This window comes from Pseudophryne corroboree, chromosome 11 (assembly GCF_028390025.1).
Source record: "Pseudophryne corroboree isolate aPseCor3 chromosome 11, aPseCor3.hap2, whole genome shotgun sequence".
NCBI classification, from domain to species: domain Eukaryota; kingdom Metazoa; phylum Chordata; class Amphibia; order Anura; family Myobatrachidae; genus Pseudophryne; species Pseudophryne corroboree.
In genome coordinates, this window is record NC_086454.1 from 329,275,825 (window position 1) to 329,292,141 (window position 16,317).

Sequence of the window (16,317 nt, forward strand, 5' to 3'; positions counted from 1 at the left end):
AACGCAGGGCATGTTCGTGACGTCAAAACAGGAACTGTACAGTCTGAAGTCATCGCAAGCGCTGAGTAGGTCTGGAGCTACTCTGAAACTGCACACATTTTTTTGTAGCCGCTCTGCGATTCTTTCGTTCGCACTTCTGCGAAGCTAAAATACACTCCCGGTGGGAGGCGGCATAGCGCTTGCACGGCTGCTAACTGCTAGCGAGCGATCAACTCTGAATGACCTCCATAGTCTCCGGATCTTCGCTCGTCCCTGCATGTAATACCACCCCCTCCCCCAGGGGGAGATTTACCAAAAATTTGGAGAGAGATATAATACCAACCAATCCTGTCATTTTTCAAACAGTTTGTAAAATGACAATTAGGAGCTGATTGGTTAGTGTAGTAGTTTATCTCTCTCCAAGTTTTGATAAATTTCTCCCAGTTTCCTCCAGCAGTTACGTTTGCAGTATTTTATAGGACTATGGAGGTCATTCCGAGTTGTTCGCTCGCAAAGCGATTTTAGCAGAGTTGCTCACGCTAAGCCGCCGCCTACTGGGAGTGAATCTTAGCATCTTAAAATTGCGAACGAAGTAATCGCAATATTGCGATTACACACCTCGTAGCAGTTTCTGAGTAGCCTCAGACTTACTCGGCATCTGCGATCAGTTCAGTGCTTGTCGTTCCTGGTTTGACGTCAAACACACCCAGCGTTCGCACAGACACTCCTCCGTTTCTCCGGCCACTCCTGCGTTTTTTCCGGAAACTGTAGCGTTTTTTCCCCACACGCCCATAAAACGGCCTGTTTCCGCCCAGTAACACCCATTTCCTGTCAATCACATTACGATCGCCAGAACGATGAAAAAGCCGTGAGTAAAATTACTAAGTGCATAGCAAATTTACTTGGCGCAGTCGCAGTGCGGACATTGCGCATGCGCATTAAGCGGAAAATCGCTGCGATGCGAAGATTTTTACCGAGCGAACAACTCGGAATGAGGGCCTATGTGCTGATCTCTCTTTTCATTATGGGGACACCTTCAGTGCATTTAACAAATACATTTCGGAAATTTAAAAAAAAAAAACCAAAAAAAAAAAAAAACACACACACTAAAAACACAAAACCCACCAAGACGTGCTATCCCAACTTATTTTTATTTTTTTTGAAAATTACTGGATATTTTTGTATAATATTGTACATTTCTAGAATAAAGATAAATGGTATTGGTCAGTTGTCTAGAAAACAAATTATTATACTGCATCTGTTTAATAGAATTAAGTACATTGGATGAAGGATGGGTTATCTCCTCTACTACGGATTCCCGGGGGAGAACTACAGATTGCATGTGTAACACGTCACCATTATCTATAGCTCTGTGCAGTACTAGTATCTTATTAACAGTTACTTATATGGCGCCAACATATTCCGTGGCTCTTTACAATTGACCTATGTACTGTTCCCTAGGTAAATACTGCATAAGGGATTTGGGATAGAAACAATTGATGTGAAGCAATTAATATATAGAACACATGTACTGAATCTGATAGAGAAATATAATCCTAATGTAACATGTAAGGCAGTTATTCAGAAGAAACAAATCATTGTGCAAGGAATACCCACAGGCAAACGTCTTACCTCCCCAGCAGCAGTATAATTGGATAGATGGTAACAATGGAAATAGCAAACAGCAGCCTGGCTATTATTACAACCACATCATTCCCTGGGTACGACATCAGAATATCAGCAGCGACACTTTCTCCAAATGTGAGGAACCCATAGACACCTGGGAGGGGAGCACAGAGCAGGTATTGTAATAAACAAACATGGAGTCCGTAAGGGACAATGCTTCACTTTACTTATGCTCTAAACAAAGGCTGATCGCAATATGGCCTGTCCCCGGCAGTTCCTAGCAAACTTCCCAGACTATGAAACATGAATGCACTGAAAACATCTGCACAGTGTATTTTTGTTTTACTTTTTGTGGTTTAGGGGGTAATTCTAAGTTGATCGCAGCAGGATTTTTGTTAGCAGTTGGGCAAAACCATGTGCACTGCAGGGGAGGCAGATGTAACACGTGCAGAGAGAGTTAGATTTAGGTGGGGTGTGTTCAAACTGAAATCTAAATTGCAGTGTAAAAATAAAGCAGCCAGTATTTACCCTGCACAGAAAGAAAATAACCCACCCAAATCTAACTCTCTCTGCACATGTTATATCTGCCTCCCCTGCAGTGCACATGGTTTTGCCCAACTGCTAACAAAAATCCTGCTGCGATCAACTCAGAATTACCCCCTTAGTTGTGGTTTTTTTTTTTTTTTGCTGTGCCATGTGCAGTTTTCTGGTTCGCTAAAGGACTTTCCAGGCAACCCCCTTCTTCCCTCAGTCTGCCCAATGAGATTATTGTAAACCGGGCGGTGCACGGTTGAGTGCCCGGACCAATATTGTTTGACTCTACACAGAGTACCGCCCACTAGGACAAGCAAGGCCATGCCCCTGAGCTGCCTAAAGCAATCTCATTAAAGCTTTGCAACACAACAGTCAAAGCAAAGTAATGCAGAAAAGAACACCACAAAATAAAAATAAAAACTGCACAGCCTTTAAGTAATACGAACCCCGAGACTAAAATTTCTATTCACAGATTTTGCTTTTTTTTATAATTGGATCATGACAAAACTAAATACTGGACTAGGCGTATCATTCCAATAGGATCCCCCGGATTACCACTGAATCCGCACCACAGGCAAAGCGACTCTTCTTTACCAGTTAGGGAGTAGATGACAAGGCAGATGATCATAGACACCACAGACACTGCAATCCAGTTGGACAGACTCTTGTTCTTCATGCTGCTGTAGATGGTGATACAAGCTTCATGGCACTGTGAGACACAAAGCGCGCAGGTCACACAGACACCCAAGAACATGGATGGATCTAAATGCGCAGCAACTGATATTTACTTATTAGAACAAAAGCATTTACACTAGTCTCTATAGGCTCTCATTTGTGTGGCAGCCTTATCCCTTTCACTGCTGAGGGGTTTCTCGTCCCGGTGCTGAGCCTATTTTCCAAACAATTGCATTGGTCAAATTACAACATCAACAGCAGCAACTGCTAATGCAGCACCCGCACAAATGATATCTTGTATTTTTTTTAGTCCTCTTAGAAGAATATATATGTAATCCTGAAAAGTCAAATAAATTGTATCCAAATAATGGGCAAAAGTGTGAATCTGTACACGAGTTTTCACAATAAGATCCGCACTTGAACATCCTATTTATTGTAATAAGTTTTTCACCAAATTTTTTATTTATTTATTTTTAAATGAAAACACCACACACAAAAAATAAAAAATTCAATATGTAGGAATATTATGTGACCATTTTTAAAAATAGAAATCTTCCACATTAAGGGTACGATAACAACTATTGCATATATCACCCCACCCCCTATCACATGCAGGAGCGTAGATAGCCACGCCGGGCCCCAGTACAGGGGTGGGGCGTGGCTTGATAAAGTGGGCATTTAATTTAAAAATATTTGAAATAAAAAAAAAATAGTGGGGAGCCATTTTAACATAGGGAAGGGGGGGGGGGTGTAGGGGGGAAGCACCCCCCTCTTATCTTACTTTATCCGGGAGCGGGGGGGGGGACGACCCTCCAGCAGCCTGGGTAATTTGTGCCCTCCCCCCCAATATGGAGCTTGCTGTGTCTGGTCTGGTCTGGTCTGGTCTGGGGCAGATATTGTAAATCTCATGCAGACCACTTTAATACACACAGGAACTACCCTAAATAAGAGGACCCCTGTTTTTATTTGATACATGGTGGGGGAGATCTAGACATTGGCGTTCTTCCCCCATCTGTGGAAAATTTAATGTTTTGTGCGCAGTAGTGCCGGGTGTCTTGATGATCGCATGCAACCACCAGACAAAGAGGCCTACCTCAGCATATAGGGCCTGATTCAGGTGTGTAAGTAAAACAAGCAACATTGAGGGTAATTCAGGTGCGGTTCTTCTTACTCCTGTTGCAATGATTTGCCGTATGTAATTGCGATTATATACACCAATATGGGCAGAAGCTAACCTATGCAAAAGGAGGCCCCCTGGGATGGTATCTTTGTGTACAGTGCTGTACCCCTCAGTCAGCCCCTACCAGAGTAAGTTACCTGAAAGCCAAAGCAGATTGTGGGGATCACACTGAACATTGAGGCCACGGAGGAGACAGCTCTGTAAGAGAAAGATATGATCAAACTGAAGGCCATTTACTTCAGCCTACATTGCAGAGCAGCAAGTAGCACCAGACGGCAGAATATCAGAGACCTAAAAATACTGATGTTCATTCACCATAGCAGAAGTTACAATGATTTATATCCAGCCTTTATGTACCGGATTGGCAGGGTCGCCTCAACTTTTAAAGTCCCTGTCATTTAAAATATAGCACTAGTCATCAGAGAAGAAGTCCAATGCTGACGAAACGAGTTTGTCAGTGATGCCACCACGATTCCATACACTGAACAGATAAGCACGGCTTTTCTTTTATAGTGTACGTTTGATACTTACCATTGCCTACTGGAACTGAAACACTTTACTTATGTTTAGCTCTTGAAACTAAAATAAATATGCTTGATTATGTTTAAATATTGTGATGGGTACACACTGGTTTGTAGGTTAGAATCCTTTCTGGTTTGTAGGTCACCAACTACTAAACTTGCAATTTACAGTACCTGTGCAATCTGGTTTGCACAGGTACTGAGCGTCCACTGCAGATGTATAGAAGGTTTCCTTTCTAAGTGACCCTTCAGTACCTTGGTTTCCGAATTTTTGTACAAGTTATCTCACCACAAGGCCACACTGATTGTTCATCAGAAAGCCTCGGTGTTATATTGAAGTTTCCATCATGCATGTATGAACAAGTTTTGTCGCATTATACGGTTTGTATAAACTACTGTACTTCTCAGCTGCTTGAGAGATACCCCTGATGAAGTCTTTTGTATAAGACAAAACGCGTTGGGTTGTCTGTGTTGTGAAGCGATCTCCGAACCAACTATAAGGAGAAGGAGGAGACTGTTGTGATCCTTCAACATTTGTATTCAGCGCTAAGAGTCATACATCTTAAAGTGTGGAATAATATATCTCCTCTGCATTCATTTGAATATGTTTTTAATAAATGTTTTATGATGGAACATGTTATTTTTAAAAAAAGTATTAACCAATTAGGGGTTGGAATAGTGGGAGTTGATGCGACCCCCTGATACATACATACATACATACATACATACATACATGTGTAGGGGTTGCAGTTAAAATGCCGGCAGTAGGGATCCCGGCGTTCAGGAGACAGATGCTGAATTCCTGCCACCCGGAATTCCGGCACACCAGGGCTATTTCCACTGGTGTGTGTCCACGACACCCAGAGAGTTGGAATAGATCCTGTGGCAAGCGCAGCGAGCCTGCAATTGGATTCTTAGTGCCCGCCGCGCTGCCGGCATTCTGGCGGGCAGGATGCAACTGTTGGGATATTGACAGCCGGCATCCGTCTGCCAGTAACCCATATGTAATCCGTGTGTAGAAGCGTGACTGCATGTACGTGTGTAACTATATATGTAAGTGATCAAGTATGCGTGTATACCTCCTACCATCTTGGTTTTGGCAGACAGCTATTCAGGTCCAGACCCACTGATGGGCTGCAGTCTTACCTGCTTTGCACGTGAAATAGTGGGTAGCCCCCTGCATAACATGAAATGGGGGCGTGATGTGTGACCTGATCCCTGTGTCCCAAATATTGCTCTTTAGGCCCCACTCCCCCTGTATTACAAGCCCCGGGACCCCCAAAAGCCTCAATGCTCTCTGACTACATCTTAGAGTTCCAAACAAGCCCAAATTTGAGGTCAGCATCGTACAACTTCTCCTGCAGTGTAAGTTTTCCCAGTAGGAACTAGTTCTTTACTAAATATCTGCATTTCAAATATTTTTAGAATATCCCATGAGACTTCCCATTTTATTTATGTTTATTTTTATTTATTTATTTTTATTTATTTTTGGGGTGGGGGGGTAACTACAATTAAGTATACCCCTACGTTTGTATGGGGGAGGGGATTGGGATACACACATAGCAGATATCTGCTGGGGTACCACATTTACGGTTGCAAAACAGACTCTATAGGTTTCTATGGGGGGATGCCATAAAGCACAGGTCTGCAAACTCTGTCCTCATTACCCCACATGGTGCATGTTTTGCAGGTCTCCTCACAAGTGAAATAATTAACTCCACCTGTGGACCTTTCAAAATGTGTCTGAGTAATTAATACACCTGTGCACCTGCTGGGTTACCTGCAAAACATGCGCTGTGTGAGGTAATGAGTACAGAGTTTGCAGACCTACGCTCTAAAGCTAAGGGGGGTATGTACTAAGCAGTGATAAAAGGGGAGAAGTGAGCCAATGGAGAAGCTGCACATGGCAACCAACCAATCAGCATTGACATAACATTTATAATTTGCATACTATAAAATTGTACAGAGCAGCTGATTGGTTGCCAAGGGCAACTTCTCCATTGGCTCACTTCTCCACGTTTATCACTGGTTAGTACATGTCCCCCTAAATTTACTATGCTTTGCATTCTGGAACTTAGCCCTAGTAGCCAACGACATCTCAAGATGGCATTGGCCAATGTAGCCTATAGGCTACAGATATCAAAAAGTACTTGGAGTGGGAACCTTAGAATCCCTCCCCGACACTCTCCACTCGGTCAGGAGACCAAACATGCTCAGTAGTGTGGCCACCCCAGGGAAACTAAATGAAAAAGGGATTGTTAATGCAGTCACTTTCCTTTTATACATCGCATGGAGTGGCTACAACCGGGGGATCCATTCAATTCGCCAGCTGTCAGGATCCTGGCGGTCAGGAACCAGGCGCCGCCAATGTCGCCAGCCGGAATCCCGGCAAAACAAGACTATTCCCACGTCACCCATGGAGTGAAAATAGATCCTGTGGTAAGCCACCGAGCCCGCAGCGTGGCAAGACTTCTTGCGCTCGCCCCGCTGTCGGTATTCTGGTGGGCGGGATACCGTTGTCGGGATATGGACAGCCGGCTTCCCGCCTGGAAATCGTATGTGTCCCTCTATCGGAGCCGCAGTGTGTGTTCGATATCCTCCAGCGGTACACGATTTTTTAGTGTCACGGCTAAAGATTGACGACATCTGAATGCATTCCATTTGATGGCTGATAGCTAGTAGCTGATTGACTGCTATGGACAACTTCCCCAATAGTATTCTTCAGAAGCGGAAATACATCTAGGTGTAAAAAAAAAAAAAAAAATCATTCCATCATATCACTGTTGTGTCTGATCTGCAATCTATTGTTATTAGCAGGGATAAATATTAGAGATGAGCGGGTTCGGTTTCTCTGAATCCGAACCCGCACGAACTTCATGTTTTTTTCACGGGTCCGAGCAGACTCGGATCCTCCCGCCTTGCTCGGTTAACCCGAGCGCGCCCGAACGTCATCATGACGCTGTCGGATTCTCGCGAGACTCGGATTCTATATAAGGAGCCGCGCGTCGCCGCCATTTTCACACGTGCATTGAGATTGATAGGGAGAGGACGTGGCTGGCGTCCTCTCCATTTAGATTAGGGTTGAGAGAGAGAGAGAGAGAGATTGACCTGAGGCTGTGATACTGTAGAAGAGAGTGCAGAGTTTAGTGACTGACGACCACCAGACAGTGCAGTTGTTTGTTTTAGTTAATATATCCGTTCTCTGCCTGAAAAAAACGATACACACAGTGACTCGGTCACATACCATATCTGTGTGCACTGCTCAGCCCAGTGTGCTGCATCAATGTATATATATATCTGACTGTGCTCAGCTCACACAGCTTATAATTGTGGGGGAGACTGGGGAGCACTGCAGTGCCAGTTATAGGTTATAGCAGGAGCCAGGAGTACATAATATTATATTAAAATTAAACAATGCACACTTTTGCTGCAGGAGTGCCACTGCCAGTGTGACTAGTGACCTGACCACCAGTATATATAATATTAGTAGTATACTATCTCTTTATCAACCAGTCTATATTAGCAGCAGACACAGTACAGTGCGGTAGTTCACGGCTGTGGCTACCTCTGTGTCGGCACTCGGCAGCCCATCCATAATTGTATATACCACCTAACCGTGGTTTTTTTTTTTCTTTCTTTATACATACTAGTTACGAGTATACTATCTCTTTATCAACCAGTCTATATTAGCAGCAGACACAGTACAGTGCGGTAGTTCACGGCTGTGGCTACCTCTGTGTCGGCACTCGGCAGCCCGTCCATAATTGTATATACCACCTAACCGTGGTTTTTTTTTTTCTTTCTTTATACATACATACTAGTTACGAGTATACTATCTCTTTATCAACCAGTCTATATTAGCAGCAGACACAGTACAGTGCGGTAGTTCACGGCTGTGGCTACCTCTGTGTCGGCACTCGGCAGCCCGTCCATAATTGTATATACCACCTAACCGTGGTTTTTTTTTTTCTTTCTTTATACATACATACATACATACATACTAGTTACGAGTATACCATCTCTTTATCAACCAGTCTATATATTAGCAGCAGACAGTACAGTGCGGTAGTTCACGGCTGTGGCTACCTCTGTGTCGGCACTCGGCAGCCCGTCCATAATTGTATACTAGTATCCAATCCATCCATCTCCATTGTTAACCTGAGGTGCCTTTTAGTTGTGCCTATTAAAATATGGAGAACAAAAATGTTGAGGTTCCAAAATTAGGGAAAGATCAAGATCCACTTCCACCTCGTGCTGAAGCTGCTGCCACTAGTCATGGCCGAGACGATGAAATGCCAGCAACGTCGTCTGCCAAGGCCGATGCCCAATGTCATAGTACAGAGCATGTCAAAACCAAAACACCAAATATCAGTAAAAAAAGGACTCCAAAACCTAAAATAAAATTGTCGGAGGAGAAGCGTAAACTTGCCAATATGCCATTTACCACACGGAGTGGCAAGGAACGGCTGAGGCCCTGGCCTATGTTCATGGCTAGTGGTTCAGCTTCACATGAGGATGGAAGCACTCAGCCTCTCGCTAGAAAAATGAAAAGACTAAAGCTGGCAAAAGCAGTAGCACCGCAAAGAACTGTGCGTTCTTCGAAATCCCAAATCCACAAGGAGAGTCCGACTCCAATTGTGTCGGTTGCGATGCCTGACCTTCCCAACACTGGACGTGAAGAGCATGTGCCTTCCACCATTTGCACGCCCCCTGCAAGTGATGGAAGGAGCACCCGCAGTCCAGTTCCTGATAGTCAGATTGAAGATGTCAGTGTTGAAGTACACCAGGATGAGGAGGATATGGGTGTTGCTGGCGCTGGGGAGGAAATTGACCAGGAGGATTCTGATGGTGAGGTGGTTTGTTTAAGTCAGGCACCCGGGGAGACACCTGTTGTCCGTGGTAGGAATATGGCCGTTGACATGCCTGGTGAAAATACCAAAAAAAATCAGCTCTTCGGTGTGGAAGTATTTCACCAGAAATGCGGACAACAGGTGTCAAGCCGTGTGTTCCCTTTGTCAAGCTGTAATAAGTAGGGGTAAGGACGTTAACCACCTCGGAACATCCTCCCTTATACGTCACCTGCAGCGCATTCATAATAAGTCAGTGACAAGTTCAAAAACTTGGGCCGACAGCGGAAGCAGTCCACTGACCAGTAAATCCCTTCCTCTTGTAACCAAGCTCACGCAAACCACCCCACCAACTCCCTCAGTGTCAATTTCCTCCTTCCCCAGGAATGCCAATAGTCCTGCAGGCCATGTCACTGGCAATTCTGACGAGTCCTCTCCTGCCTGGGATTCCTCCGATGCATCCTTGCGTGTAACGCCTACTGCTGCTGGCGCTGCTGTTGTTGCTGCTGGGAGTCGATGGTCATCCCAGAGGGGAAGTCGTAAGACCACTTTTACTACTTCCACCAAGCAATTGACTGTCCAACAGTCCTTTGCGAGGAAGATGAAATATCACAGCAGTCATCCTACTGCAAAGCGGATAACTGAGGCCTTGGCATCCTGGGTGGTGAGAAACGTGGTTCCGGTATCCATCATTACTGCAGAGCCAACTAGAGACTTGTTGGAGGTACTGTGTCCCCGGTACCAAATACCATCTAGGTTCCATTTCTCTAGGCAGGCGATACCGAAAATGTACACAGACCTCAGAAAGAGAGTCACCAGTGTCCTAAAAAATGCAGCTGTACTAGAGATGAGCGGGTTCGGTTTCTCTGAATCCGAACCCGCCAGAACTTCATGTTTTTTTTCACGGGTCCGAGCGACTCGGATCTTCCCGCCTTGCTCGGTTAACCCGAGCGCGCCCGAACGTCATCATGACGCTGTCGGATTCTCGCGAGGCTCGGATTCTATATAAGGAGCCACGCGTCGCCGCCATTTTCACACGTGCATTGAGATTGATAGGGAGAGGACGTGGCTGGCGTCCTCTCCGTTTAGAATAGATTAGAGAGACACTTGATTTACTAATTTTGGGGAGCATTAGGAGTACTCAGTACAGTGCAGAGTTTTGCTGATAGTGACCACACCAGTTTTATTTATAATCCGTTCTCTGCCTGAAAAAAGCGATACACAGCACACAGTGACTCCGTCACATACCATATCTGTGTGCACTGCTCAGGCTCAGGCCAGTGTGCTGCATCATCTATTATCTATATATAATATTATATATATCTGTCTGACTGCTCAGCTCACACAGCTTATAATTGTGGGGGAGACTGGGGAGCACTACTGCAGTGCCAGTTATAGGTTATAGCAGGAGCCAGGAGTACATAATATTATATTAAAATTAAACAGTGCACACTTTTGCTGCAGGAGTGCCACTGCCAGTGTGACTAGTGACCTGACCACCAGTATATATAATATTAGTAGTATACTATCTCTTTATCAACCAGTCTATATTAGCAGCAGACACAGTACAGTGCGGTAGTTCACGGCTGTGGCTACCTCTGTGTCGGCACTCGGCAGCCCGTCCATAATTGTATATACCACCTAACCGTGGTTTTTTTTTCTTTCTTTATACATACATACTAGTTACGAGTATACTATCTCTTTATCAACCAGTCTATATATTAGCAGCAGACACAGTACAGTGTGGTAGTTCACGGCTGTGGCTACCTCTGTGTCGGCACTCGGCAGCCCGTCCATAATTGTATATACCACCTAACCGTGGTTTTTTTTTCTTTCTTTATACATACATACTAGTTACGAGTATACTATCTCTTTATCAACCAGTCTATATATTAGCAGCAGACACAGTACAGTGCGGTAGTTCACGGCTGTGGCTACCTCTGTGTCGGCACTCGGCAGCCCGTCCATAATTGTATATACCACCTAACCGTGGTTTTTTTTTCCTTTCTTTATACATACATACTAGTTACGAGTATACTATCTCTTTATCAACCAGTCTATATATTAGCAGCAGACACAGTACAGTGCGGTAGTTCACGGCTGTGGCTACCTCTGTGTCGGCACTCGGCAGCCCGTCCATAATTGTATATACCACCTAACCGTGGTTTTTTTTTCTTTCTTTATACATACATACTAGTTACGAGTATACTATCTCTTTATCAACCAGTCTATATATTAGCAGCAGACACAGTACAGTGCGGTAGTTCACGGCTGTGGCTACCTCTGTGTCGGCACTCGGCAGCCCGTCCATAATTGTATATACCACCTAACCGTGGTTTTTTTTTCTTTCTTTATACATACATACTAGTTACGAGTATACTATCTCTTTATCAACCAGTCTATATATTAGCAGCAGACACAGTACAGTGCGGTAGTTCACGGCTGTGGCTACCTCTGTGTCGGCACTCGGCAGCCCGTCCATAATTGTATATACCACCTAACCGTGGTTTTTTTTTCTTTCTTTATACATACATACTAGTTACGAGTATACGATCTCTTTATCAACCAGTCTATATATTAGCAGCAGACACAGTACAGTGCGGTAGTTCACGGCTGTGGCTACCTCTGTGTCGGCACTCGGCAGCCCGTCCATAATTGTATATACCACCTAACCGTGGTTTTTTTTTTCTTTCTTTATACATACATACATACATACTAGTTACGAGTATACTATCTCTTTATCAACCAGTCTATATATTAGCAGCAGACACAGTACAGTGCGGTAGTTCACGGCTGTGGCTACCTCTGTGTCGGCACTCGGCAGCCCGTCCATAAATTGTATATACCACCTAACCGTGGTTTTTTTTTCTTTCTTTATACATACATACATACATACTAGTTACGAGTATACTATCTCTTTATCAACCAGTCTATATATTAGCAGCAGACACAGTACAGTGCGGTAGTTCACGGCTGTGGCTACCTCTGTGTCGGCACTCGGCAGCCCGTCCATAATTGTATACTAGTATCCAATCCATCCATCTCCATTGTTTACCTGAGGTGCCTTTTAGTTGTGCCTATTAAAATATGGAGAACAAAAATGTTGAGGTTCCAAAATTAGGGAAAGATCAAGATCCACTTCCACCTCGTGCTGAAGCTGCTGCCACTAGTCATGGCCGAGACGATGAAATGCCAGCAACGTCGTCTGCCAAGGCCGATGCCCAATGTCATAGTACAGAGCATGTCAAATCCAAAACACCAAATATCAGTAAAAAAAGGACTCCAAAACCTAAAATAAAATTGTCGGAGGAGAAGCGTAAACTTGCCAATATGCCATTTACCACACGGAGTGGCAAGGAACGGCTGAGGCCCTGGCCTATGTTCATGGCTAGTGGTTCAGCTTCACATGAGGATGGAAGCACTCAGCCTCTCGCTAGAAAAATGAAAAGACTCAAGCTGGCAAAAGCAGCACAGCAAAGAACTGTGCATTCTTCGAAATCCCAAATCCACAAGGAGAGTCCAATTGTGTCGGTTGCGATGCCTGACCTTCCCAACACTGGACGTGAAGAGCATGCGCCTTCCACCATTTGCACGCCCCCTGCAAGTGCTGGAAGGAGCACCCGCAGTCCAGTTCCTGATAGTCAGATTGAAGATGTCAGTGTTGAAGTACACCAGGATGAGGAGGATATGGGTGTTGCTGGCGCTGGGGAGGAAATTGACCAGGAGGATTCTGATGGTGAGGTGGTTTGTTTAAGTCAGGCACCCGGGGAGACACCTGTTGTCCGTGGGAGGAATATGGCCGTTGACATGCCAGGTGAAAATACCAAAAAAATCAGCTCTTCGGTGTGGAGGTATTTCACCAGAAATGCGGACAACAGGTGTCAAGCCGTGTGTTCCCTTTGTCAAGCTGTAATAAGTAGGGGTAAGGACGTTAACCACCTCGGAACATCCTCCCTTATACGTCACCTGCAGCGCATTCATAATAAGTCAGTGACAAGTTCAAAAACTTTGGGTGACAGCGGAAGCAGTCCACTGACCAGTAAATCCCTTCCTCTTGTAACCAAGCTCACGCAAACCACCCCACCAACTCCCTCAGTGTCAATTTCCTCCTTCCCCAGGAATGCCAATAGTCCTGCAGGCCATGTCACTGGCAATTCTGACGAGTCCTCTCCTGCCTGGGATTCCTCCGATGCATCCTTGCGTGTAACGCCTACTGCTGCTGGCGCTGCTGTTGTTGCCGCTGGGAGTCGATGGTCATCCCAGAGGGGAAGTCGTAAGCCCACTTGTACTACTTCCAGTAAGCAATTGACTGTTCAACAGTCCTTTGCGAGGAAGATGAAATATCACAGCAGTCATCCTACTGCAAAGCGGATAACTGAGTCCTTGACAACTATGTTGGTGTTAGACGTGCGTCCGGTATCCGCCGTTAGTTCACAGGGAACTAGACAATTTATTGAGGCAGTGTGCCCCCGTTACCAAATACCATCTAGGTTCCACTTCTCTAGGCAGGCGATACCGAGAATGTACACGGACGTCAGGAAAAGACTCACCAGTGTCCTAAAAAATGCAGTTGTACCCAATGTCCACTTAACCACGGACATGTGGACAAGTGGAGCAGAGCAGGGTCAGGACTATATGACTGTGACAGCCCACTGGGTAGATGTATGGACTCCCGCCGCAAGAACAGCAGCGGCGGCACCAGTAGCAGCATCTCGCAAACGCCAACTCTTTCCTAGGCAGGCTACGCTTTGTATCACCGCTTTCCAGAATACGCACACAGCTGAAAACCTCTTACGGCAACTGAGGAAGATCATCGCGGAATGGCTTACCCCAATTGGACTCTCCTGTGGATTTGTGGCATCGGACAACGCCAGCAATATTGTGTGTGCATTAAATATGGGCAAATTCCAGCACGTCCCATGTTTTGCACATACCTTGAATTTGGTGGTGCAGAATTTTTTAAAAAACGACAGGGGCGTGCAAGAGATGCTGTCGGTGGCCAGAAAAATTGCGGGACACTTTCGGCGTACAGGCACCACGTACAGAAGACTGGAGCACCACCAAAAACTACTGAACCTGCCCTGCCATCATCTGAAGCAAGAAGTGGTAACGAGGTGGAATTCAACCCTCTATATGCTTCAGAGGTTGGAGGAGCAGCAAAAGGCCATTCAAGCCTATACAATTGAGCACGATATAGTAGGTGGAATGCACCTGTCTCAAGTGCAGTGGAGAATGATTTCAACGTTGTGCAAGGTTCTGATGCCCTTTGAACTTGCCACACGTGAAGTCAGTTCAGACACTGCCAGCCTGAGTCAGGTCATTCCCCTCATCAGGCTTTTGCAGAAGAAGCTGGAGGCATTGAAGAAGGAGCTAAAAGGGAGCGATTCCGCTAGGCATGTGGGACTTGTGGATGCAGCCCTTAATTCGCTTAACAAGGATTCACGGGTGGTCAATCTGTTGAAATCAGAGCACTACATTTTGGCCACCGTGCTCGATCCTAGATTTAAAGCCTACCTTGGATCTCTCTTTCTGGCAGACACAGGTCTGCTGGGGTTGAAAGACCTGCTGGTGACAAAATTGTCAAGTCAAGCGGAACGCGACCTGTCAACATCTCCTCCTTCACATTCTCCCGCAACTGGGGGTGCGAGGAAAAGGCTCAGAATTCCGAGCCCACCCGCTGGCGGTGATGCAGGGCAGTCTGGAGCGACTGCTGATGCTGACATCTGGTCCGGACTGAAGGACCTGACAACGATTACGGACATGTCGTCTACTGTCACTGCATATGATTCTCTCCCCATTGAAAGAATGGTGGAGGATTATATGAGTGACCGCATCCAAGTAGGCACGTCACACAGTCCGTACTTATACTGGCAGGAAAAAGAGGCAATTTGGAGGCCCTTGCACAAACTGGCTTTATTCTACCTAAGTTGCCCTCCCACAAGTGTGTACTCCGAAAGAGTGTTTAGTGCCGCCGCTCACCTTGTCAGCAATCGGCGTACGAGGTTACATCCAGAAAATGTGGAGAAGATGATGTTCATTAAAATGAATTATAATCAATTCCTCCGTGGAGACATTGACCAGCAGCAATTGCCTCCACAAAGTACACAGGGAGCCGAGATGGTGGATTCCAGTGGGGACGAATTGATAATCTGTGAGGAGGGGGATGTACACGGTGATATATCGGAGCATGATGATGAGGTGGATATCTTGCCTCTGTAGAGCCAGTTTGTGCAAGGAGAGATTAATTGCTTCTTTTTTGGTGGGGGTCCAAACCAACCCGTCATATCAGTCACAGTCGTGTGGCAGACCCTGTCACTGAAATGATGGGTTGGTTAAAGTGTGCATGTCCTGTTTATACAACATAAGGGTGGGTGGGAGGGCCCAAGGACAATTCCATCTTGCACCTCTTTTTTCTTTTCTTTTTCTTTGCGTCATGTGCTGTTTGGGGAGGGTTTTTTGGAAGGGACATCCTGCGTGACACTGCAGTGCCACTCCTAGATGGGCCCGGTGTTTGTGTCGGCCACTAGGGTCGCTAATCTTACTCACACAGCTACCTCATTGCGCCTCTTTTTTTCTTTGCGTCATGTGCTGTTTGGGGAGGGTTTTTTGGAAGGGCCATCCTGCGTGACACTGCAGTGCCACTCCTAGATGGGCCCGGTGTTTGTGTCGGCCACTAGGGTCGCTTATCTTACTCACACAGCGACCTCGGTGCAAATTTTAGGACTAAAAATAATAGTGAGGTGTGAGGTATTCAGAATAGACTGAAAATGAGTGGAAATTATGGTTTTTGAGGTTAATAATACTTTGGGATCAAAATGACCGCCAAATTCTATGATTTAAGCAGTTTTTTAGGTTTTTTGGAAAAAAAACACCCGAATCCAAAACACACCCGAATCCGACAAAAAAAATTCGGTGAGGTTTTGCCAAAACGCGGTCGAACCCAAAACACGGCCGC

The 16,317-nt window shown here is 45.5% G+C and overlaps 1 protein-coding gene across 1 annotated transcript in view; it reads right to left on the reverse strand.

Annotated features, from left to right (window-relative positions):
- The window catches only part of SLC38A8 (solute carrier family 38 member 8), a 61,616-nt gene that overhangs the window by 17,055 nt on the left and 28,244 nt on the right, over positions 1-16,317 (reverse strand). Inside the window, exons 5-7 of the mRNA XM_063945740.1 lie at positions 4,132-4,192; positions 2,734-2,848; positions 1,612-1,759 (exon numbers count right to left, since the gene is read on the reverse strand). Coding sequence (XP_063801810.1) covers positions 1,612-1,759; positions 2,734-2,848; positions 4,132-4,192 — 324 coding nt within the window. The remainder of the gene's footprint in view (positions 1-1,611; positions 1,760-2,733; positions 2,849-4,131; positions 4,193-16,317) is intronic.